General features: G+C 49.7%; 2 protein-coding genes across 3 annotated transcripts in view; one reads left to right on the forward strand and one right to left on the reverse strand.

Annotated features, from left to right (window-relative positions):
• ABCA4 (ATP binding cassette subfamily A member 4) overlaps positions 1-25,209 on the reverse strand; it is a 128,103-nt gene that overhangs the window by 98,011 nt on the left and 4,883 nt on the right. The window contains exons 2-6 of the mRNA XM_077905490.1: positions 21,394-21,487; positions 20,125-20,266; positions 18,057-18,196; positions 12,709-12,836; positions 8,129-8,326 (exon numbers count right to left, since the gene is read on the reverse strand). Coding sequence (XP_077761616.1) covers positions 8,129-8,326; positions 12,709-12,836; positions 18,057-18,196; positions 20,125-20,266; positions 21,394-21,487 — 702 coding nt within the window. The remainder of the gene's footprint in view (positions 1-8,128; positions 8,327-12,708; positions 12,837-18,056; positions 18,197-20,124; positions 20,267-21,393; positions 21,488-25,209) is intronic.
• Positions 1,262-14,997, forward strand: LOC144318476 (uncharacterized). Of its 2 annotated transcripts, XM_077905493.1 has the most exons (3): positions 1,766-2,175; positions 3,233-3,376; positions 14,195-14,997. In XM_077905493.1, the coding sequence occupies exons 1-3, from the start codon at positions 2,126-2,128 to the stop codon at positions 14,442-14,444; spliced, it is 444 nt and encodes a 147-aa protein (XP_077761619.1). In that variant the 5' UTR covers positions 1,766-2,125; the 3' UTR covers positions 14,445-14,997. The 2 variants fall into 2 exon arrangements, 1 of the variants encoding a protein (XP_077761619.1); XR_013384385.1 differs by lacking the exons at positions 1,766-2,175; positions 14,195-14,997 and adding an exon at positions 1,262-1,503 and having other exon boundaries at positions 3,233-4,046.

Consider the following 25,209-nt stretch of genomic DNA (forward strand, 5'->3'; position numbering starts at 1 on the left):
TGAGTAAATCAACTAAAATCTAATGGGAAAAAAAAAACAGAGTCTACTGAGGCTTTAGGTTCCATGAGGTATGTCTCTAGAGATATGATGTGACTTACAGGAAAGGAGTGGTCAGTCCCATCTACAGATGAGGAAGGTAACACTTGAGCTGATGTTTGAAAGAAGACAAGGTGATGATCCTGAGGGTGAAGGGAGTGTTGTGGATGGAAGGGGAGGGCCAGGAATTCCAGGTGGAGACAGAATGTGAAGAGAGAGTGACCAGAGAGACAGCCAGATAAGAACAAAACCAGGAATTTGAGGGAGAGGGAACAGGAGAAACAATAGCTTGAGATGCATTTTGGGATCTAGTTAACACTTTCTTTTTTTATCTTGTTAATAATTTAATAACATTAGTTATTCAAATGTTTACTGAGCTCCAGCTATGTGCTTGGTACCATAGTTACAAGTTTTTTCCTAGCTCTTTCCAGTAGAGATGGTAAATGATGAGGGTCTTGGATTCACATCTCTAGTACCACTTACATCTCACAACAGTGCCTGGCCCCCCTAGGGAGCCCTCCATACATATCTGGCCACCAACTGTCTGACTGATGTTGTCATAAATTATAAAATAACTTTCCCAGGGCTCTTCTCTTCCTTTGGTTCCCTCCCCCATTATCAATTCAAATTCATGTGGATTGTTACTGCCAAAAGAATTGGAAGAGACTGAAAGTTTATTTGAATGGAAATGTAAAAACATTTCTGGAAAAAAGGTCATAGACCAAAATGGCAAGCATCATCTCTCTCTCCCTCTCTCCCTTCCTCTTTCTCTCCCTCACACACAGAGAGACCACTGCTTCCTATGCCAACAAATTCTCTTAATTTCCCAAATAACAAGTAACCCTTCCATGTCACAACTGGGTTCAGCACTGTCAACACAATTTCAATGCCTGATTAGGCCTCCTAAGAAAGACTGGATATATAAATAGGGCTGTGGAAAGGGTATGTCTCTATCATTTCCCATCAGCTATGGTTGGTCTTTGGGGGATCCCTGGGCCTTGATTTGTACTCAAAAGAAATGAATAGAAGGCCCTAGCTGGCAATCAAGAAAACTCTGACTATACTAGGTCTCTGTTTGTGTTCTCATGGGACAAGAGATATGTCTGTCCTTTGGAACTATGTAATATTTTTCTTAAGGCAAAATAAAGTGTATTAGCTACTAAAAAAAAATCCCAAAACATTTGTTTAAGCAATATTTGCTGATCCTTTAGACCTAATAGATTAATCAAACATATGCCACTCTGCCGGCACACAAAAGAACATTTTGTGAGTTGCAATTTTTGTTCGTTTTACTTTCTCTGATTCAAGAAGACCATCTAGAAAACAGTATTATTTCTACGCTGAGGATCTACCCAACACAAGGGTAAATATGTAGCCTTCAGTTAAAAAAGGGTGTTTACAGGGATGACATGGCCTTTTGGATCTGGTGGAAGGATGAACTGCTGTCTTGAAAACACCCAGACAGAGGTGAGAAGCAGATGAAGCACTGGACAGACAGTGCAGGCTTGCTGTGTTCAGTCCTGGGCTGCTGATACAGGAAATCCAGATTTATCCAGGAGGGAAATTGTTGCTAGGGAACTGGGAGAATGTGGATTTGAAGTATGTTTGTTGCAACCTGACAGTTGTTAAGCATCAGATGAAAAGAGAGGAAGCTGGTTTCAGTGGTGAGGGGGCGACCAGGAGGGGACACCCTGAGTACCAGGAAATGCGTCATGAGTGGAGAATTCAGACTAAATCACTCAGGGTTGGGGAAAATGCCAAGCTGTCTCTACCAGGAGAGGTCACAGAGACACGCTGTCTCCCAGGACTGAAGGGGACAGAGCATCTGAATGAGAGGGTGGGCTCTGGGGTATGTGAACAGACAAGCGATGGAACTTTCTTCGGCTCAAAAGAAACTAGGTCTTTTTTTTTTCTCTGCTGTGTGACTTCAGTCCTGATATTTGTGGTTGATGAAAGCAGAACTGAGTTTGGAATCTAGGGGCAGTCAAAAGGTCAATGCATGAGACAGATCTCTTGCTAGTCTGAGGGGTCTGAGAAAGAAGAATGTCCCACGTAAGTGTTTAAGAAGAACATTTCCAGGAGTGTAGCAATGACAAGGGAACAATGGGGCTTCTGCAAAGCGGCTGCATTCTTGCTTTGGTAAGAGCAAAAATGCTTTTTGTTTCCGAGTGCTTTTCCATCTCTTCTCTTACGTGAATTTCTGCTATCATTTTCTGAGACAAGTAGCACAGATCTGGTTAACTTGATTTTACAGATGGGGAGTATAGCACACTAGGGGCCAACCCCGAGCCAGAACCAGTGTCCCGATCACCAGATCTCTGTGTGCTCCAGTGGGTGGTCCCGCCTCTGGTCCTCTCACCATTGGGTCCCATGCTCAGGGGAGAAGCTGATTACTTCATGAGTAGAGTGAAGGAAGAATCTGTGGCTGTATTGAGACACTTTAGGAAAGGGCATATACTAATGGTAGGTGGGAAAGAAATTTTAATGGAAAAGTTCTTAACAGGGGCCTGGCTTCAGAGGTGCCATGAGTGCCAACCCCTTATGTGTTTGTGTGAACTTATATTTCTCTAGAGAAAAGGGCTAGAGCTGTTATCAGATTCTCAAAAGTAGTCCTAATTCATAAAAAGGTTAAGAACTACTGTTCTGGGGAGAGACAAACTATCAAGACCAAAATCCTTCTCAAAACCAGTATACCGTGGAGAGAACCTGATCCCTAGGACATTGGTTCTTAATCTGTAGCAGCTTCATAAAGGCCAGGACCCAGGACCCATTATTGAAACAGCAACCTTCACAGGGGTCTTCTTGAGTCTGAAGTGATTTTAATTTTGACTTCTCAGTTTTTTTTTTCTTTTTAAATCCATAAAAACAACATCTAATCTATCATGAAAATAAACTGTGGCCCCCCTCCTGTGTGTCTGGAGCCCACATGAAATCAAAGCAGGCCAATGACAACCATGTCTACAGGCCGAAGGCACATTTGATGTACATTAATGTTTCTCTTTCCTATTTCCTTTGTATTTCTTCTTTACTGAAATTCATTCACCCAGGGGAGACTTTGATTATACGAGACACATAGTTTTATAGATGCAGACTGAGCAAATACTAATGCTGTAAGTCAAATATACTTGCTGTGGGCTTCATAACTTCCAAAAAATAAAAACCTATATTCTAACTTCATTTTATTTTCACCCAACAGCCCTGCTGCCCCCGAACCCCCACCCCGAACTGCTGGCACTGGATATCACTCCTTTCTCTCCTTCCCTCTCAAAGCCGTCCCAGAGAAGCCGGAGAAAGTTGACAATCCAAAGATTCTGAATCCGAAGGGAGAGGAAATCATGAGGTGAGGTCATTAATGGAACTTCATTATAAATTCCTGGAGATGTGGGGCTTTTCTAGAAGATTGTGACACTGGCAGTGTCATCCGAAAATCGAAATGCTCAGGTTGAGTTAACAGACTGCGATGAGAGATCCCAGAGGACAGAACCCAGGGCCAACTCACACCGGGCAGCAAGCCCTCCACCCACATTTATTCCCAACGACTCAGCAATCCAGGGAGCAGAGCCAAAACCAAAGCAGGTCATTGAAAGGCACATATAGTCAGGGTCCCCGAGACTGGGTCCTTCCACCCCTCCCCAATCAGTGTCCAGCCACCCCAGTCAAAGAGACACACGGGTGAAACGAAGTCAAAAGAGTCGAAACCGCGACAGAACAGTGGCTGGGGGCAAGTAAAGAAAACGGAATCATGCGCCACTGGAGGCGATGGCAAAGGGGAAAGCCAGGGGCCAAATGCCAGGGAGGCCAAATTTCCTCTATGGACATCCACTGAGAAGGGGGAAGGGAGGGAAATTCAGATTTCCCAGCAGCGTGGCAGGTCTTGGCACAGCCTCGGTTCCCCTGCCGAACTTCCACAAATAAACATTCAGAGCAGAAGGGACAGATTTGCTTCTCAGCAAGATTTCAAAGCTGCGCACCAGAGTCGGAGAGAAAACAGGAAGGACTGCAGAGGGAGGAGGGAGAGGAGGGGAAGGAGGAGGAGGAGGGGAAAGGGGGGAGGGGGGGAGGGGGAGATGGGCAGAGAAGGAGGGGGAGGGGGAGGAGGAGAGGGAGGGGGTGGAGAAGCAGGGTGAGGGGGAGGTGGGGGAGGAGGAGGGGAGATGGGGGAGGGGAAAGAGGGGGAGGAGGGGGAGGAGGAGGGGAGATGGGGGAGGGGAAAGAGGGGGAGGAGGGGGAGCGGGAGACAGAGGAGGAGGGGGAGGAGGGCAAAGAAGGAGGGTGGGGGTGGAGAAGCAGGGTGAGGGGGGAGGTGGGGGAGGAGGGAGGGGAGGAGGGCGGGGGAGGAAGGTGGGGGAGGAGGGAGGTGGGAGAGGAGGGGGAGACAGGGGCAGGAGAAGAGGAGGGAGGGGAGGAGGGCAGATAAGGAGGTGAGGGGGAAGGTGGGGGAGGGAGAAGGGGACGGGGAGGAGGGAGACAGAGGGGGGAGGAGAGGGAGGGGAGACAGAGGAGGGGGAGTGGAGGGAGAGGAGGGGCACGCACGCCTCAGGCGGGATCAAGGGGAATGGTCCCAACCCCCCGCCCGAACTGCCTGGCTGACGGGGTTCCACCCCCGAGGTGGAGGTGCGCACGTTTCAGGTGGCGCCCGCGCGCGACACCCCTACTGTGGTCTCAGGGCGCAGCTGCTGGTTTCCAGCTGGCGGCGTCCACACTCTCCCACACTCGGCCTGAAGCCCCCCCCCCCGCCCCCAGGAGGCCCGGCCGCCCCCCCTCCCGCTTCCCCCTCCCGCTTCCCCCTCCCCGCTCCCCGCTCCCCTCTCCCCGGGCCTCGCGCAGCCAGGGCGCGTGCGCATGCGCGTGGGGGCCGGTGCGCGGCTCCGCGGGCACGTGCGCTGGGGGCGCGAGCGTGTGCGGGCGGCGGGGCGAGGGGGCGGCGGGGCGAGGGGGCGGCGGGGCGAGGGGGCGGCGGGCCGTGTTGGGATTGTCTGGGGTGGGAACCGGGCCGGCCGTCTCCAGGGGGCCGAGGGACAACACCGCCGCCGTGTGCCCCGGGGCCGCTCCTGGAGGTTGCGCGCCCGCCCACCTGCCCACCCCTTCCCGGGGCGCGGCCGCCCGGGCTCTCTGACCTCGCGCCCCCTTGTTCGTGAGTGAGCGCTGCCCCGGCAGGTGATGACCCCCGTCCGCGCACTGGTGAACCTGCGGATGGGAAACAGCCCGGGAGAGCAAGCGCGGCGTCGGGTGCTGGAGCTGAGGTGGCTGCCCGCCAACCAGCTGCAATAACAGCCTAGTTCCAGAGGGGCCCCCACCCCTGGCCCTGGAGCAGCCCTTGCCCCCCCAGCGCCCCTCTCGGGCCGAGGGTCTTCCCCGAGCCTTTCTGTGCTGCCTCAGGGATGTTGTGCTGAAAATACGGATAAGATGGGTCTAAGGAGCAATAAAAGCAAAAATCCTGTCCTCATGCCTGCAGTTTCTTTTGGGTTTTCTTATTAGTAATTTTTTTTTTTTTAATGTTTAGCTCCTCTGTCCATTTGTCAAATGAAGAAGCACATTTCAAGGGCACCACGCAGTGTGTTTGTCTTCTTTGCTTGCACCCCATGTGTCCTGTCTGGGTCTTGTCTTTCCCCACAAGAATGAGGGCAGTTATGGGTAGTCCTGGGGACCCACCTCCTGTTGGATTTTTTTCCTCTAGGCCCTCTCCGGAGTTAAACACTGTCTTTGTCAAGAGAATGGCAGGGAGGATGGGTCCACAGCATCCTGGTCTTATGGGTGATCAAATGAAAGTGCTTTGATGCCTTAATGGCATTTGGAGGTGCTATCATTATGCTTGGTCTGCAGAAACGGAGACGGTAAATGAAACCCCTGTGTTCTAGGTCAGTGATTCTCAACTCGGGAATCAAACTCCTATGTTCCAGGTCAGTGATTCCAACCCAGCTGGACATTGGAATGATCTGGGAGTACAGGCCAGGCATTGGTAGCTCTTTAAACCTCCGTGGGTGGTTCATTGTGCAGCCAGGATAAGAACCACAGCACCAGCACCCAAATGCTGTCGCTGTTGGGTGTTTCTAAATGCCAGTTGCTGTGACGTGGCCTTTTTGCTTTTCTTAGGCTAAGAGTTCAGTGAGGATGGTAGGGTCTTGGTTAGAGCCTTGGCCTCAGCACAGTGCCTGGCCCCTAGAAGGCACCCAAGTCAGATTTGAGCGCATGAACACGGGTACAGAGGTAGTGAGCAAGCACACAGGGTAAGTCTCAGATCAGTAAGGGCAACCAGCCAAAGTTCTCCTCTAGTTTCTGAACTCTAGCACTTGCAGAAGTAAAGATTTTGTGGCCTTTCTCGTGTGATAAACATTCTGAAGCCAGTGACCTGAGCTTGGTTCCAGTGCCTAATGGAAAGTTTTGCCCAGGTCTCCCTTTATCCTGCTACATCCAGAACTGTCTTCCTAGGATTGCTGGTCATGCTCCAGGGGACATTTACCTCTACCAGCGGCCAAGGTACTTCAAAAAGAGATTCATGACCCTACGTTTTTTCTATTGCCCGGAGGATTGCATGATACTGGGTGCCCAGGGACATTAACGCCTCTGCAAAAACAGATGCTGGTCCCTAGCTGTGTTGGTGTTCAACCACCCAGCACAGGGATCTTTATCACCTTACTCTCTCTTATGGTTCTGAAAACAAACCAACGAGTGCATCTAAAATTGACTTCCTTTTGGAATTTTGGACACAGAGGTTTGAACCACATGCTTTTTTATTCTCCCCACAGCATGGGGCACCGAGCGATCTTTGCTGGGGTCCTGGGCTCTCAGTGGGGATGGCTTCAGAAGTGCCAACCCCTCTTACCACTCTGGAGGCCTACCCTGATGAGCTGGGAACACTGTGGAGTAAGGTTCCAAGGGAAAGTCTCATTTTAAAAGGAATGAAGTGTGAATTCTGCCAGAAACTGAAGGGTCTTGTTTTATTTTGTTGTTGTTGTTGTTGTTAAAGCCTTCAACTTGCTTTTTAAGACAAGCTGAGAGTGGGTTTTCTGGGACTCGAGAGAGCAATCAGAAAAAGGCAAAATACAAATTCCTGAACCAAGTTCTCATGATTGACATATCCTACAACACGGTTTCAGAAATTAAAATGCAGGCACAAGAAAAAACACAATTGGATCCTAGAAACATTATATAATTATAGAAATTATTATATATATATTTATATTTATATATGTCACCTTCTCTGAAGGATTCTAATTTTGAGTGTTTCTTAAAGCATGGCCTACAATGACCTCCATTGGAATCGCCTAAGATAACAGGGCAGATGCTGGGCCCAGCCTAGATCTTCTGCATCAGGCTCTAGAGATGGCAGTTTGGAATTTGCATCTTTTACCAGCTTCCCTCACGATGTTCATACATTTGGAAGGGTGAGAACTGCTGTTCTTCATCTCCCTTTTTATAAATCCCTCTCATTCTTCTAGGAAAAGAGGAGGTATTATCAGTTCCCAAGAAGTGTGTCTGGGATGCAGTTCTGGAATACAGGCTTGAGCAAGAGGAAAGCTCTCCAAATTGTTGAGATTGTGAAATTTTCTGTTATTCTTTTCTACCCAGAAATAGCAACCTTTGTGGTCAAGAGCAGACCCAGAATGTGAAGCTCTGATGTATTGAAATGTATTAAATGGTTTGCATCTATTCTTTCACTGTATCTTTGTATCTTTTCTTGCCACTCTACAAAGTATTATATTTGTTTCATACATGAGCGATGGGGCCAGCCAAGGTCAATGACCTTGAGAGATAATAGGGCAGGGAGTCAAACCAGGTGTCCTCCTTTCCACACTGCTAGAGGTGGTGGAAAGGATTTATTCCACATTTGGAGTGGCTCAGAACGGCCACAACCACGTAGCTATTGGTGAACCGAACAGTGACTCCTGGGTGCCCGGGCCACTGCTCTAAAAATATTAGCCGTCAAGAGTCCTTGGGTCTTTGGAGCCTGGAGCTTCCTCAAGGATTGTCTTGAACATCAGGCTCATGCCCTCTTGACTGTCAATTTTTCAGTCCCCGATGACTTGCCACCAGCCTCCCCTGCACCCAGGAATCACCTTCTAAGGGGTAAGAAGCTAAATACTTCCCTTACCACACGGAAGAGCTTGAAGAAGTCCACATTGGCATACAGAGTGTCTTCCACCCACTGTAGGGTGCCCTGAGAGAGGGAGCACATGGCATCACGCACTGTCTGTGCCCCGCGGCGCTGGCTAAAGATTATGAAGCGCTCCAGGAGAGTCTCGCTGCAGGCAATGTCCTTCAGCATCAGGTCTGGGACTCCATGAGCAAACTGCAGGGAATAGAGGCAAATTGGAAACCTCCCTGTGGTAGGAGAATACCCGCCACCCAAAAGATGTCCGTGTCCTAACCCACAGACCCTCTGAATACATTATATTGTAGGGCACGGGGGATTTGGATTGCAGATGAAATTAAGATTGATAATCAGCTGACTTTAAGATAAAGAGATTATTTTGGGTTATCTAGGTGGGCCCAATGTAATCACAAGGGTTTTTAAAAAGCCTGGTAGAAAAGGGAGGTAGAAGAAACAATGTCAAAGTCATGTGATGTGAGAAAGACTTGACTGGCCACTCCTGGCTTTGAAGATGAAAGGAAGCCACCAGCCAGGGAATGACAGTGTCTGGAAACTGGACATGGATTTCCCGCTAGATCCCCCAGTAAGAAATCAAACCCTGCCAACACTTTGACTTTCAGACTTCTGGCCTCTAGAACCATAAGATAATAAATTTGTGTTACTTTAAGCCACTAAGTTTGTGGTGGTTTGTTACAGCAGTCACGGGAAACTAGTATACTCCCGTGCCTCATTTTACCAGAAAGCCCCTTAAACTGTGAGAGATCCATTCTGAGCATGATGCTAAGGTATCATCAGCCCTAGTCCCCTGAAGCTGAGGACAGGGAGTGGCTAGAATGCATTTGGAATGATGGCAAATGTCCAGCCCCCTCTCTCCTTTCTCAATAGATTTAGCAAATAAAAATGCTGGATGTCCAGTTAAACTTAAATTTCAGGTAAACAATGAACAATTTTTAATACAAGTATGTCCCAAATAGAGTCCAAATTAGACGTACTTATCCTTTTTTTCTTTTTTTCTTTTTTTAGAGATTTTATTTATTTATTCATGAGAGACACAGAGAGAGGCAGAGACCTAGGCAGAGGGAAAAGCAGGCTCCGCACAGGGAGCCCCATGCGGGACTCGATCCCTGGACCCAGGGTCACACCCTGAGCCGAAGGCAGCCACTCAACCACTGAGCCACCCAGGCATCCCTAGATGTACTTATCCTAAAAAATTATTCATTTATCTGAAATTCAAACTAACCTGGATATCCTGTATTTTATCTGGTGACCTCAACTGCTGGACAGCCCACGTCCTATAGCTCCTGTGGAGTTCATGGACAATGACTTTGGACAGTGAATCACAATCCCCATGATGGCCTCAAAGACTAAGGAAGCCTCAACCCTGGCCAAGGACCCTTGGCCACCTAGGACAGTAACTGGCCTCCTGGATTCTTGGACTTCCAACACCCAAGTACCATGAGCAGGTTCATGAGCTTTCCTGGCCTCTGTAGTCTCCCCAGAGCTTCCGATTACACAGTTCTCAGGGCAGGAGAGCGGGGCAGGCTCACGCTTTATTTACACCCCACCCCACCCCTGCCTCCCACTAAATGAGGTCACTGGCTGACACTGGCTTGGTGTGGACTCCATCAATCTCGGGGACTGTAACTAGGTGCATGTTCCAACAGAGCCTTCCTGTTTTGCCCACACTTTGCTTCTTATCCCCAGGCAAAATCCTACCCCCAACCCTAATCCCAGTGTCTAAAACCCTCTGAGGTGGAGGGAATCAATGAGCTCACTTGTCCAAACCTCTAATATTCTAGGGGAGAAAAGCAATGGAGGAGAAATTACACAACAGGCTAGTGGGAAAGCTGGAACACCATGAAGGTCCCAGCTCCTTCTTTCACACAGTGACTCATTCATTCAATACCCATTCACTGAGTCCCATTCTGCAGAGACTAGAACAGTTACTGGGGATACAGAGAATAAGGTGAGTTTTCTGCTCTCCAAGGAGCTTACCGGCTAGCTGGAGACACAGGCATTTAAAGAGCGGGAAGTGCTAAATTGAACGTGGTCAAACCAGAGCACAGAAGAGGGAGTGTTAAGAACAGCCAGAGTTTATTGAATAGTCAATGTGTGCCAGGCACTGTTCTTAGTGCTTTACATATATTAATTTTTTCGACCCCCATAACAGTCATAGGCACTTTTACTGTTTCCATTTTTTAAATGAGGACACGGAGGCACAGAGTGGTTATTTAACTCGATTGAGGTCACACAGTTAACTGTGTGGCCTTGCTGAGACTTGAACCCAGAGCTTGTGCTTCATCACTACCCGTTAGCTCTTTGTTGAGTAGAGAAGTTGGAGAGGACAGAACAGAGAAAGGAGGGTTTATGAATGATTTCACCGGGGAGGCAACACTTGAGCTGGGCCTTGAAGCAAGTCCAGGAGTTTACAAGGCTCGGGGTGGGGGTGGGGTGAGGGATGAGCCAAGCAACGATTCCTCTCATTGTCTAACAATTTCCTAGACGGGGAGGGAGGTACTTGGATACCAGGCAGAGAGGACCCAGGAGGGGCATGCAGTCCTGAAGAGCAAAATCCCATGTTTGCTGAGATTGACTGATCAGAAATTCAAACTAACCTGGATAAGCCACATGTAGCTATTTAAATATAAATGAATCAACATTGAATAATATTTAAAACTCAGTTCCTCAGCTGCATTAGCCCCCTCTCAGTGCCTACCGGCCGGCCGTATGTGGCCAGTGTCTACCAGCTAGGACAGCGCAGAGAGGGAACACTGCCGTCGTGGGGGAAAGTTGTGGTGCTGGGTGCTGGTAAGGAGTGGCGCAGCTGGACGGAGCTCGGAGACAGACACTGGGAGGCAGGTGCAGTGGGCAACCGTGCCGAGAGGCAGGGAGGGCACCGGGCCCAGAGAGAGCTGGGACACCAGGGGCAGGAGCTCTGGGCTTCCTCTTAAGCTCTGACGTTTGCTAATCAGGGAAACACCAGCTAATCAAAGCAAGTGACACTACACAATAGCACAGCCCAGTGACGCTGGCCCTTTCTCCCCACATGAAAGGCTCAGCACAGCAACTGGAGATCCAAACGTCATGTCAGCGAGGAACTGGAAAGAAATTTCCCCTAAATTCCTGCCCTTATCTCCATCTCCCTTTTATTACCAACTGGAAGTCATCACAGGCATTTCCAGGACTTGAGTTTTATGAGCTAAGAGAAAGCAAACAGGGGAAGGAGCCATGGATGCTGCCAACGCCACCCCCTCAGGTTGGGGGTGGGAGGGAGAGGGGAGCAGGGCAGCAGCCAGGCCTGAGTTCAAGGGCCCGGGCACTGCAGGCAAGGGTCCTGACACACCGCCTTATGCTGACCCTCAGGTCCCTTCCTGTAGCTTCAGGGAAAACCTCAGGCTCTGAAAAGCCAGAAAAGCAAGTGTGGGCTTCTTCACCACTGTGCACAGGACCAGCCTGAAAACTCCTTTGACAGAGTCAGCCAGGCCCAGGCCTGTGGGGTCCCCCTCCCTCCTCTGGGCTCAGACCTTTATCTCAGGGCTGACACAGGCCCTGAAATTCTCTGTTTATGTCTCAGTCTCCCCTGCAGTCTGGAGGAGGTGCAGACCTGGTCAGGAGGGGCGGGAGGGGCGTCTGCACCGTGGGGCCACTGCTTATCTAGCATTCTCACTGTGTGCATCACACCAGGAACCCGCACGCCCAGGATGCTGGGCACAAGCTGGGGAGGCCCAGACTTTCACAGACGCGGAAAGTCATGTGTGAGCGGTAAAAACGTTCTGAATGCATGTAGGAGATTATGATATGAGTAAGATAGATTTTGGGGGTGGGGGGCACGGGTCAGAATGTGCACTGGGGATAGAAGAAGGAGCACCGGGAAGAAAACGTACAGGAAATCAGAGGTCTGCAACCTGGGCAGGTCAGCTCAGCGCACTCTGACGTTGCGCATACGCAGCCTGCTTCTCACACCTGACCTGTCTTTTTCCAGCTCTTTCCACGGCTGTGTATTCCGTGGGTCGGTTCCATCACCACCTTGGCAGGAAGGCCTTCCCTGACCATGTCATTTTAGTCTACCCCCATCCCATGCCTCCCAGCCCCTCCCCAACTCCTACCCCTGCTGGATTTTCCTCTCAGCCCTTGTCTTGACCTGGAAATGCTCCCTATCTTTGCTCATTTGATTATGGCCTGTTGTCCAAACTGGAATGTGAGCTCCCAGAGTCAGGGGTTTGCCTGTATTGTTCACGCTGTGTTCTGGTACCTAAAATGTCCGTAAGTATTTGATGAGTACATGAATCAACCTCAGTTTCCTCAGCTGTAAGAGGATTCTGAGCCATGTGATCTCTAAGGTTCTTTCCAGTTATACAAATCCAAGCTCTCTGAAGTGCTGCCAGGATTCAGACTGCTTCAGAATCCTATGCTGGGAAGGCTCATTATTTCAAGTGCCCCCAGGTATTTTTCTGAATATTTAGAACAAATCATGGATTCTGAATATGAAAGCAAGAAGGAAAAATAATTCAAGGTCTCCTCTGTTTTTCTCAGGCTCAGGGCTCACCTCTCCCCTCCAGGGACCAGTGATATCCACTCACCTGTTCAGGACGAACTTGGGAGTTGAGCAGAAGGTAGACAACTGAGTCAGACAGGCCAATGTTTTTCATGAGAAACAGTGTGAGTGTTTCTTCATCTTTTAGGACATCCCGAATTCGTATCCCTCTTCCTGTACATGAATGAAAGGACAGGGTGTCGAATGGGGAGTAAGTTAAAAAAGGGAAAACATGTAGAACTGATTGGAAACATTTCTAATTGGGTCTCAGCAGAAGACTCTGTTCTTGGGTTCCCTGGATGCTTGGAGGTCAGGGCTCCTGCCCGTGGGCTGTCACCAACACAGTCACAGCATTTACTGCTGACAAAGCCAGGCAAAACGTAGTGAGAAGGCACAGAAGGTGGAAAAAGTTAGCTCAGGGCAGGGGAGGAGTCATCAGATGCATTGTGGAATTGGTCTAGAATAGTGACTCTCAACCAGATGGGGGTGAGGAACTAAAGCTGGGGCAGTTTTGTCTCCCCTAGGAATATCTGGCAAAGTCTGCAGGCATTTTTCGGTGTTGCAGCTGGGGAGGTGCTATTGGGTAGAGGCCAGGGTTGCTGGTAACATTCCACAGTGGACAGGATAACCCCCCTCCCTACTACGAAACAAAGAACCATCTGGTCCAAAATGTCAAGGTTGAAAAAGCCTTGTCTAGAGTGAGAGGACATACATGCTGTGTCCACACTGTGTTGTCATGCTCTTCCTGGCATTTCTGTCATCTCAGCTAAGGCTGTAAGCTCGGGGTGCTGACATGGACTAGGAGACATGGGGCTGTTTGGGGCTAGAAGAGCTTTGAGTGGGAAACGGGGGATGGTCTGTTGCCTGGACTTCTAATTTCATGCCCTGCTCAGTCCCAATCACATTCTCTCTGGTTTCACTCAAAACATACTAAAAGCAAAAGTGTTTTTATAAGGGGACATAAAAGACTCCTAACAGTTAAGGTGACCCTGCGACAAGTGACTGAACCCTTTATGTCTGTGCTTTCTACACCTCACAGGCTTATTGTGAGGGTGACTCGGGGTAAGGACTGTGAAGTGGCGAATTCCCAGGCCTGAAAACAGTGAGCCTTCCAAAAATGCTTGTTCTGATTGCACTAATATTTTGATGCCCCCCTGGGGCTTCACACCCAGGGTACATTTCTACTGCCTGCTTCCAGGGTCAACATAGCCTCAAGTAGGCCACTGCCACAGTTCAGGATGCACGGGCCAGCAGAGAAGGTGACAGCCCCAGATACTTATCAAATCATTTCAATGTTACGGGAAAGCATCTGTGTTACATGATGTGCCTAAGTCTACATCCCAACTCCCCCGGGAGCCCAGTTGACTACTTATCTCTTAGTTCTTTAATTAACTCTACTTATCAAATGTCCCTCCTCCTTCCTGATCCTAACACCCCAGCACCCCATCCTCTCCCCCACAAATTCTCCCCTCACCAGGTGACCAAGAGGCCTAATCCCCTGAGTGCTTGACAGCCTTCCCTTCTCTTTTCAGGTTGTGCCTTTTTCTGAAGAGCCTTGTCCAGATGGAGGTTGCTGCTCATTTCCTCTTCAAAGGGGATGGGTCAACTCCACGGGCCTGCAGTGCAGCTGGGGCAGGGGCAACCAGTCCTGAGATTCCACTCCACACCAGCCTCTTGGAAGTTGTGCCATCAGCCCAGGCTCACCGCCTTCCCCATAGGGAAAGCCCAAAAGCTTCAGGGGAACCCAAATACAGGAGGGAGCCGAGAACAGGAGGGGTCTGAAAGGGGCTGCTCTGTTGTATTCATGCCTTCCTCTTTTTCCTGATAACATAAGTCGCGTCATCTTACTTCCATCACCCAGTTTCCTTTCTTCCTTCTGCTGGGCCCCAGTTCAGTTGATCTTCCGTCTCCCAATCACCTCTTCGTAGTCAGCATTACGTTATGTACTGGCCTCAGAGACACCCCCCCAACACACACACGTACACACACACAGTCTCTGGAGAGTAGGGGGCTATGGACCCTGTTTTCATTATACCTTCATCAGACCATCATCATATCTAGCAATGCTGGGTACACAGATGTAAGCCCTTGAGGTCACCTCTCTCTGACACCCAGCATGAGAGCCTGACATGGAATCAGGGCCTCGATAAATGTCTGTGGGATGACAGGAGGCACCCAATAAATACCTGTTGTCGTGACCTGAGAGTTGGGACACCATTTGACTGTTTATCAATTTGTTATTCTTTAACTCACTCACTTGACCTTACCTACAAATATCTTGCTGGGGAGGGTGACCATTCTCCCCACCCCGAGCTGGTGACTGGGCTGCTGTAGCCTGAGGGGGAAGGGGCGGGAGCGCTGGTCCCACCTGCAGAGGGGTGGGGGCCACCCTGTAGGGAGCGTGGGGCCCAACATGTAAGAGGTGGCTGATACCAGACAGAAGCTCTACTAGACTCCCGAGGGAGAAATGTGAACTGGGGGCTCGAGGAAAGAAAAATAAATTTTGTTTAAAATGTGGTTCTTCTTGTTCGCTTCCCTGGGAAGAGGCTGGGGGAGGGGGCAGCTGAGGCCCGTGGAGCCGAGGGGAGCTGAGGGTTGGTGGGGGAGCAGCCAGGAGAATGTGTGGGGCTCATGGGAAGAAGGTGTTTGAAGATGATTGAGAGACCACAGTGCTTGCTTGGGGGCGAGAGGGGAGGGGGCTTCACGTCTGGTGTTTTACCATTAATCCTCCCCTGCTGAGAATGCTGTAGGACAGGTTTGCTAGCAAAAGAAAAGGCCGCCTGGGTCAACCATGGGCATACTTTCCCAGGTGACTGGGAACTGACAGGCAAAAGCACATACCAGTGACAGCCGCCCACCTCACTCTCAAAGGCTCTACGCTCCGCTGGGGCTTTGGGCCGAGGATTCAATGAGTGAGCGAGGGCCCCAGGAGACCCTGGGATGGATCCCGAAAGTCTGCCAAGTTGCTGGTGGACCTCAGTCCCTGGCTGGGAATTCCTTCTGAGACTTTGGGAATGGTACCCTGTGCCTTTGGTCTCTCTGGTGGGTGAGGCAAGGGAGAGGGAAGAGGGGGCTGAGAACACGCAAGCCCAGCGTACCCGTGACTCTCTTGGGGTGAGTCTGGGCAGGTGTCCATGATGAGACAAGGTTTGAAGTTCTTTCCAAAAGTAGCCAACGTGCTTCAGAATTTTTGTTCCTAGCTCCTAAATGCCTCTTGGGGAGCCTTGGCTGACCTTTTCTGACCCTGTCTCCCCAGACCTCTGAAGCTGTTCTTATTTAGAGACTTTCCCCCACAGCCTGAAGACCTGCAGAAGGAACCAACTGTATGCCAACTCAAAGCTAGTCCCGTGCTGAGGTTAGGAGGAAGTGACTTTGGTTCTCATACACACACTGTAAAGACCACAGAGAAATTGTGGTTTGAAATCACTTCCTTTACATTTCCTCCCAGCTGGACTCCATCTGACAACCGGACAACAGAATGAAATGTCTGCCTCATTCCTGCTCCCACTGGGTGAAGAGGGTAGACGACCACTCTAGGGGTTAGACGGTCCATGTTCTCATCTGCTTCTTTCATCCTAGGAAACAGTGCTTTCTGGTTGCTGCCTCTCCCCTGTTTTTCAGAAAATGCTATTTGTGCTCACACCTTAGAAGGTCCTTCAAGCTTGAGCTAAGTAAACTCTTCTATCCAGGGCAGCAAAGAAGGTGGTGTCTGCGATCCGGTTTGTAGAAAATTACTACATAAAGTGCATGCATGACTATTTTGAGAGAATTAAAATGTAATGAAGTAATCTCAACGTGCCGTCTGAACATACTCCTGTCCTCATTCCCCCCACAGGGAGAGAAGGGAGAAGGTGACCAGGTGGGAAGACGGTAATATTCTCCTAAGGATAATTGCCCCTCCTGACTGCTCTGTGTTCTTGAAGCCCCCCTGCTTCCCTCCACCCTCCCCCAGGTGTGGTCATGATCCTTTCAGTCCTCCCACTTCTGCTGCGGGAGCCCTCGGTGTGGACACCTGCTCTGACCCGTTGTTGAGCTGCATGGGCGAGGACCCCCGGAGGGCCCCCACTTCTCTTGTTTGGAACCCTGAGTGGGAGCCCTTATTCCAGTCCCTCCTGTCCTCTTCATAGCCCCCTTCCTCATCCCTGTCATCCTCAAGGCCACCCCGAGAGTCTCCGCCACCTGTCCCTATCCTAGGAACGCAGGATGCGTGCAACACCTCCAAACCCCTTCCTTCACAGCCTCTGAGCCACATGCCTTCACAGTCTTGCCCCACTGGCAGTCTTTTCTCCCCCTGCTGGACTGCAGAGACCCCTAGATTTCTAGCAAGGCTTGCTCCCTCCAAGCTGTTCGTCCGCCCTCCAGAGGATGGGGGTGCTGGGGGGACTGGGGGTGGGACAGGTTTCCAGCTGGTGCCCAGGCCCCTGCCATGTTCAGCCCTCACTGCTCCTGAGCCCCCCTGGCTCTCCTGCCCTGGTGCCCGGCTCCTTACCTGCCACACAAACTCAGTGGCCCAACAGCCTGGCCTCTCACTGCCTCAGCCTCCTCGTCAGTTCAGCCTTGGCCTCTGCTCCACTTCCGCACCGTGGCCACAGCCAGGGGCTCCCTCTTACTCCTGCCTGCCTTGGAAATCCTGAATCCACAGAGCTCACCCTTTGACGACAGTCATCAAGCCCTCCATCCTATTCAGTACCCTGGCCCTTAAACAGGACCAAGGAACTCCCAGAGGCCTCTGGGTCCTTGTCCCCCCATCTCCCCCAGGCCATTGCAGTACTTCTGGCTTCCCATCCATCCCTAGGCAGCCTGGCCCCAACGCATGTTTTCCAGTCTCCATTCTCAACCCCTTGTCTCCTGGACCTCCAGCAGGACCTCCCTGCCCTGCATCAGTTCCCGCTGCACCTGCCTCGGGACCTGGGAGGCTGAATATCCCTGGAAGAAATGGAATGATTGTGCATATTTATGCCACGATCAACATATGCACTCTGACCTCCCAGGGCCCTCACTTGGCATTGCTTCCACGCGCTCCTGGTTAGCTCACTCTCTGGTACTCAGTGCAAACGGTCCCATGCCTCTCCTTTTACCCCTTCCTTCCTGCTTCCAGACTTAACCTAGCCTCGTGCTTCCCAGAGTGCAACCTCTCTGGGCATTCTCCTTTCTGTCTCTAGACTCACCTGGAACGAGGACTTTCCTGCCCTCCTCAAATTCCTAACTTCTAAGCTGATGGAAAGAGGAGTCCGCACCAAAGTGAGCTTCATGCCACCTTTAGAGCCATTCCTTCCTGCCTCCTCCAGGATCTTTTCCCACCAAATCTTCCTACTCTTTCCTATGCCTTTGGTCTCTGATGGGTGAGGCAAGGGAGAGGCAAGCGACGGCTGAAAACACGCAAGCCCAGCGTACCCGCGACTCTCTCGGGGTGAGTCCGGAGGGTGTCCATGAGTCGAGACAAGGTTTGAAATTCTTTCCAAACGTGGCCAAAGTGCTGCCTCTCTGGTGCATCCAGGAGAAGTTCTTGAAAATCTCGAAACACCCTTGCCAAGCTATAAGAAAGATAAAGCTTCCTCAGTAAAGATATTGTTGCCATTTTATAATAACAATAACACTCCTTGCTAGTTTTTAAGATACCACATGTCTGGCCAACTACGACATTACCTGTCCTTATAATATCGCCAAGGCCAAAGGCCAAAAGGCTATTTTAACTTCTTTGTACCTATAGGGTACCAGACAGGTAGCTGGTGAGCAATTTGTTCAGTTTTCCAGCTTTGGCAGGACCAGGTCATTCCTTAACTCCATGCTCTGCGTGTCTCCTGCCCAGAGATGTCTTAAAAGCAGGATGACGCTAGAAGATGGTATTGGAGGTTCTTCCCAGCTGGTGCCACTTCTCTGAGACCTGCCCTTCCAGCCATTCATAGGCATGGATAGCCATGCTTAATCCACAAGTTCCTCCCTGCAAGTGCATGCATGCACACGCGCACATGCACACACACGTACACACACACACACACACACACACACACACAAATCCTCTGCTATGGCTGACTGGACAAGGAAAATGAAGTTGAACCAATCAGCTGTGTTCCTATTTGAATTTGAATGGTATTCAATGATGCTCTTCCAATTGCCCAAGACAAGGTGCTCTGAACTGGGCAACCGGAGCCGGTGTGGGCATTGAGAAGCAGGGACATTGGCCCATGGAGAGAGGCAAATGTAGTAGATGCCCAGAAAGGGACAGAGGCTGACCTTGCAGGTTCAGACAAGAGAGAGCCGGTCCCCAGCCATCCAGTTCCTGTCCCACCCCTCCTGAGGCCTGCCTGGCTTCCCTTGGCTTTGTAAGAAGGTCTAGTGTCCAAATCCTATATTAACCTCTAGAGCTTCATCTTGTCAGAATGGGCTTCTGTGCCTTATAAGCAAAAGAACCTTGAATAAGCCTGTATTTCACCTATAATGAGTGTGTGAAATGTGAAACCCAGATTTCCTGGTTTAAGTGCTAAGTGCAGCTGGAGTCTGAAGCTCTGCTCCCCCAACTCCCTCAGTACATGGACATTGCCAGTGCCAGTCCCACCAAAGCCCCATCTAGCCTCTACTGGGATGTCTCCCGGGCTCCCTGATCCCACCGTGCAACCCCATGAGCTATCTATGGATGGGCAGCAGTTTCTTCTCAGGCACCTCAATGAGACTCAAGCTGAAGTTATAGATTGCAAGTTAGAGTCTCCAGGCAGTGTTTGCAACTATGTGAGTCCAGCTAAAACGTCACCTCCCTGACATTCTCAGGAAGACAGACATTCTCTGTTTTATCTTTCTATATGCCAAGGATTAGCAGACAGATACATATTACAGGCTTGCAGGCCCTAAATCTATACCACAATGGCTCTACTCTGCCATGATTGGGCACAAGCAGCCATGTGTATTCCCAGTGGGGAAGGCTACCTCTGAGCATTAGGCTGACTTACCAACTGTCCCTTTTTTTCAGTCAAAATGCAGGTTTTCCCAGAGGAGTTATATCCAGAGCTACTTTAAGGAAAAACTAGAGTAACCAAATACTGTTTCGTCTGACCTGGTGTTTACAGAAGTATAGCCACTCCCCAATAAGACCTTGTTGATGTCCCTCAGGTAAGCTCAAGATCAACCCAGGGGATGAAGGACGACCCTATGCACATCCCTGAACCTTTGTCGACAGGACATGCTCATATCATGCTCTCCCTCCTTTTGCTCTGAGAGGGAATTCCAAAGGTAGACTCTCTTCCTATGGGATTTGACTTGAAATGAGACCCAAGGCGAGAAGTCATTAACCTGGAGTCCACAAGTCCCCTGGAATCTTATGCACAATGTACTGTTTTATGTGTGTTCATTTTGAGGGGAAGTGGGGCCATTAGTTTTCACTAGCTTCTCGGAATGGTCTTTAGCTTCTCAGGTTAAGAACAAATGCGTTCAAGCCATAGCCTAAGATTTTGGGAATCTCAACACTTACATGGAGTTGTTATAGTTTGACACAATTCCAGGAGATTCTCCCGGGGTCGGATTTTGAAAACAAGGATTGTTCACATTGCAGAACATCCCCTGGAGCCACGGCAACATTCCTGCTGAGGGCATCGCCTTGTTGGGAAAATGGCCTTGAAGACAGGAAATGAAGACAAGGAGTTACTTATGGAAACCTTGCGGGATGCCACTTCTGGTTGCTGGGGCCTCTGCAGGAAGGAGCCCAGCCCTTTGTGTTTTCCTTCATCCATCAACATTTAAGAAGCAGGAGCATCTAATATATATGCCAGGCCCTGTGCTGAGTGCCAGAGACAGGGTCTCTCCTCTCAAGCTCCCAGTGCAGTGGGGTGACAGAAAATGTGCTATTAGAGGTGTAGAGGGAAGCATGGAGGGGGAGTGGAGGGGGGACAGTGGAGGGATGTTAGGTCAGGATGGCTTTACAGTGTTGCTCATGCTTAGGAGGAGAGGAGGTTCATCTATTCCTTCTACACTGTTCTTTTTTTTTTTTTTTTTTTCCCCTTCCACACTGTTCTTAAGCATGCAAGAGGATTGCAGGTTATGGGCTCCTTTGGCAAGGATGTGTGGTGGTGGGGGCGCAGGATGGGGGACAGTGAGGGCCAGGGAGAACTACGTAAACAAGCAAGAGTTTGATGGACAGGAGACTGATCCAGAACTTGGGGTATCAAACTCATGAACAAGAGGGAGAGGAATAAAAACAGGGCCCTGAGAGCTTTGTATTACTCCTGAGGTCTGCACATCCACTACCCAGAGGGAGAAGATGTCATTCTGGCTGGAAACGAGGAGCAGAGTATAAAAGAGGCTCTCATAGGCTCATCCCAGGTCCCAGGATACCTCTGGGATCCAGGAAATAATGTTACTATACATGGCTCTATACCACCCCTTCTCTTTTTTCTCTAGCATGGTACAGATCATTTCCCTAAATTGGTCTCCAGAATATTTTAGGGAGCCCATTTATAATCTGCTCCCTTTAAAACTAGTAAGAGTTTAAATATGGAAAAAAAAAGAGGAAAGAACCAGCAAAAACTAATTTCACAATTCTTTAGGGACCACATATAAGTATTTTTTAAAATGTATGATTAAAAAGCTCATTTGTATAATGCTGGCAAATTCTTTGTTTTTGTACTGAAGGCATGAAATGTTGATAAGCAGATCCAATCCTGGCATCCCAACCCCCAAGACCTTTCTAAACAAAAGGATGGGACCTCCAGGATTGCCAGGGCTCCTCCCCCTTCATGCTTACATTCATGTTGGCTGTAGAGTGGGTTGATATTCCTTAACCAGATCAAGATCAGAAATAAAGATAAAGGCCATACAAGTTCCACCACAAAGCGAATCTGGAAAAACAAGACAAAAAGAGAGGAAGACCAGTGATGTTAAGAGATTACAGGAAACACATCCAGAGTGGACACACAACTCAGCATGTGTCTGTGCAACAGGGCTTGGTTGTGGTATAGCTCCTGAAGGACTTTCTCTCTCTCTCTCTCTCTCTCGCCCTCTCTCTCTCTCTCTTTTTTAGAGACAGAGAGTGCCAGGGGTGAGAGAGGGTGCAAAAGGAGAGAGAGAGAGAATCTTAAGCAGGCTGCATGCCCAGCATGAGCCAAACACTGGGCTTGATCTCAGGACCCAGACTTCCTTCTCTTATCCCCTTTCCCTCACTACCTCTACCCTGATATACTAGACTCACAAAACTTTGTGTCCATCTGGGTTCTGCTCTGCCTCTATTTTAGGAAACTGTATTAACACAGGACTTTCATCAAGGACCAAGATGTGTGCTTCAGTGCTTTTCAGGTGTCCGTGTGCACACGAAAGCAGATTTTCTACCTCTCCCACTGCCTCGTCTTCTTCTAGTGCACATCAGATCTCGCATATGTGGTCACTGAATGAATGAGCAAAGGACTCTGAAACACCGTGATCCATAGCAAAGTTAACAAGAATCTGGGCTTACCAGCATCTTTCCTTCCACAGTTTCTTGTTGCTTAAAGGAAGAAAGCAGGGAAAACTGAGTTTTCACCACACTGGCAGAGGCTGCTGATAACAATGTATGGTTGAAACCCATTCCTTAAATTTAGGTTCAACTTAGAGTTTAGAGACGCTTGACTCCAAAGGAAGAAGCTTGGTTGTCACAACCACACTCTGTGGCATAGCACTAGAGGGCGTGGGTTGCAGGTGAGTGGTTGCTGGGAGGAAGGGGAGGAGAGGGATGTGATTTGGGAAATGGAATACCTTTTCTACCCAACCCCCACTCCAGAGACCTTAGGAAGGAAACAAGATCTGAAGGAGAACTTGTGCCGATGGCTAAGAATAGAGACTTAAGTATACATAGAGTTGCTTGAGGTCATTTGCATGGTCTTTAACTTTTTGTTATTCCTTTTTTTTTTTTTTAAGATTTTATTTATTTATTCACGAGAGACACACAGAGAGAGCGGCAGAGACACAGGCAGAGGGAGAAGCAGGCTCCATGCAGGGAGCCCGACCAGGACTGGATCCCAGGTCTCCAGGATCAGGTCCTGAGCTGAAGGTGGCCCTAAACCACTGAGTCACCGGGGCTGCCCTTGTCATTCCTTTCAAGGGAATGTACATGAATGCTCACTCAGCAAGGTGGTAGACATCATAACAGGTACTCAGTAAATGTTTATTCCTTTCCCACTATTATGGTCTATGGGCTACAGAATTAAGGCAAATCGTAACAAATTGGTGGTGGTGGTGGGGCGGGGGACAATGCATTGAAGAAATAACGAAAAATGTGTAGGGCAGGTGATTATGCAGTTGTAACTTTTTTTTTTTTTTTAGTTGTAACTTTTTACTCAATGTTTTATTCAAATATGTCTAGGGCAGATGTTGGGGGAATGGGGGAAGCACACCAAAATGTTATATATGATCGAGATTTTCCTTAAGGCACTCACTTCGCAGGGCTCCCCTGACACGTTCTTCAACAAGATGGTGAAACATCAATATTAGAGAACTCCCATCCAATGTTACAGAGACTGGCCCCAAGCACACTTGATAGCCATTGGAATGTTGGCAGTTCCCCCAGGACCCGCGGACCAAAGGAGGAGGAGGGCTGAGCCTCTTCTCCAGGAACCTGTCTCACTGGTACCAGCACAGCTGTTCCCACAGCATCCTGCACTTCCCTTATCACTCATTATAAATCAGAGTCATTACTCCTTTAGGAAAATGGAGCCCTCCTGGTTGTGAGCTGCCTGAGGGCAGGGACCATGTCTATCTTTGTCACTACTGTGATTCTAGCACCTGACAAATGGCCAGCTTCATAATAGGTACCCAATAAATATGGAATGAGTGAGCCTTTGTCAAGGACTGGCCTAGGAGTCTCCGTGGGAAGCTGGAGGTGACACTCAGGTCACCAACCTTTGGCAGATTTAACAAACTGCATCCCCAGAGGCCTGTTCTGTACACTGGCTTCAAGCCTTGCAACCCAAGTCCTCCCGTCCATGAGTAAGATTGGGGAGCAAGTCTGGCAAGATCACAGGGTGAGTGATAGGTACAAGTGATGAAACCGGAAGTTGTTCGTGGTGTCTTCACCGAGGAAGTGAGACAACCAGTCCGGATTCCACACATCTGATTCTTCCCCTTAAGACAATTGTGTGCAACCTTGGCTTTCTCCCAAGACAGTCAGCTTCCTTCCATGTAGCAACGTCTATCTGGGAGTAGTCTGGTATGTTAGACATTTGGGAATGGGAAGATCTGGGTTAAGAATCACTTTGGAGCTTGTTCAAGCACTGAGTCTCAGTTTTCTCATCTGTGAAATGAGACCATGTTGTCCTTCAGTACACACTGCAGGTTGAATGTGTCAGTACTGAGGTTTTTATCTGGCTCTGCTCCCTGCTCCGTATTGGCTGCATGACCTTGGGTAGACGGATCAATCTTTCCATGCCTCAGGACCTCATCTGTAAAACAGGGGATGCTATGAGGACCCACCTCCCAGAGCAGATGTGAGCATGAAGCGAGTATAAAACACTTAGGGCAGAACCTGGCACGAGGTAACATTCAACAAACACAAGCCATGTATGACTGACCCTCACTTCTCACAAAGACCACAGGGACACACAGTAGGCCACGGCACACTATGGAAAGCCCAAAGAGCAAAGGGATGTCATTAAAATGACCTGTAAGCTCTTAGGCTCGCCCCTCACTCACATTCATATTTCCTCCCCTTCTCCCTTTCAGGAGTCAGAACAGCTCATTTGCCAGTTTGGAAACCTTGGGCTTCCTGAGAAACTGACCACCCACCGTCCCCTGCTCCACCTGTTAGGGGGGCTTGGACGGGGGGAGGGATCAGCCAGCCTGGCCTACTGACCCCATGGATAAAACACCCAAACCCAAGCTGGTGCACAACCCACCCCCTTTGCAGGGCTCCTCATGCACACTCTCTCTCCTCTCATTCATTCTTGTATTGTTGAAGTACTTGGTCTTTGCAAAGCATTGTGATTTGAAGTCCCCCTTCTGTGGGGGACCAGATCAGAATCCTTGTTCCCTCCTTCATTCTTTGCCAGGGCCCAGGGTGGCCTGGCAGGTGTTCGCCTTCACCCCATCTCTGAGTTAGGGCTGCTGTGTCCTGCCTACAGTCCCTGCCCCACTTGACCACCTTCTTTGAAGGCAATTCCCAGGTGGCTACCTGCTGGAATCAGGTGGGGAGCTCAGGCCAAGCCCCCACATCAATTACTCAGGTTCTGGGTAGGGGAGGAGTGGGGGGGGGCATCAAGATGGGTTTTGTTTGTTTGTTTGTTTTTAACACTTCCCAGGCAATTCCAGTGTGCAGCTGCGGCTGCGAACCCCTGGCATAGGTAGTGCTTGGTAATCTTTGAAAAACGTTTGTTGAGAGGTCGGTGTTATTGTGCTAACTCTGCGAGGGTTTGTTTTGGAGGGGCTGCATTTCACGCTCCCTCCCATACAAAGACCACCAGCAGCTCTTTTCCAGCCTGGCAGGTCCTCAACAGCCTCTCCCTGCGCCCCCGCCGGAGTCGCGCTCAGCATCCCCACCCCAAAGCGGCATCCCCGTCCTTGATGCTCAACTGTGCACAGGCGGACCCCAGGGAGA

This window comes from Canis aureus, chromosome 8 (assembly GCF_053574225.1).
Source record: "Canis aureus isolate CA01 chromosome 8, VMU_Caureus_v.1.0, whole genome shotgun sequence".
NCBI classification, from domain to species: Eukaryota; Metazoa; Chordata; class Mammalia; order Carnivora; family Canidae; genus Canis; species Canis aureus.

Bases quoted from the DNA above. Each gene is read 5' to 3' on its own strand.
- LOC144318476 (XM_077905493.1), top strand. From the start codon at position 2,126: ATGACAAGGGAACAATGGGGCTTCTGCAAAGCGGCTGCATTCTTGCTT. The intron at 2,176-3,232 runs GTAAGAGCAAAA...TTCACCCAACAG, and splicing joins GCGGCTGCATTCTTGCTTTG to CCCTGCTGCCCCCGAACCCC. The intron at 3,377-14,194 runs GTGAGGTCATTA...TTCTCTTTTCAG, and splicing joins AAGGGAGAGGAAATCATGAG to GTTGTGCCTTTTTCTGAAGA.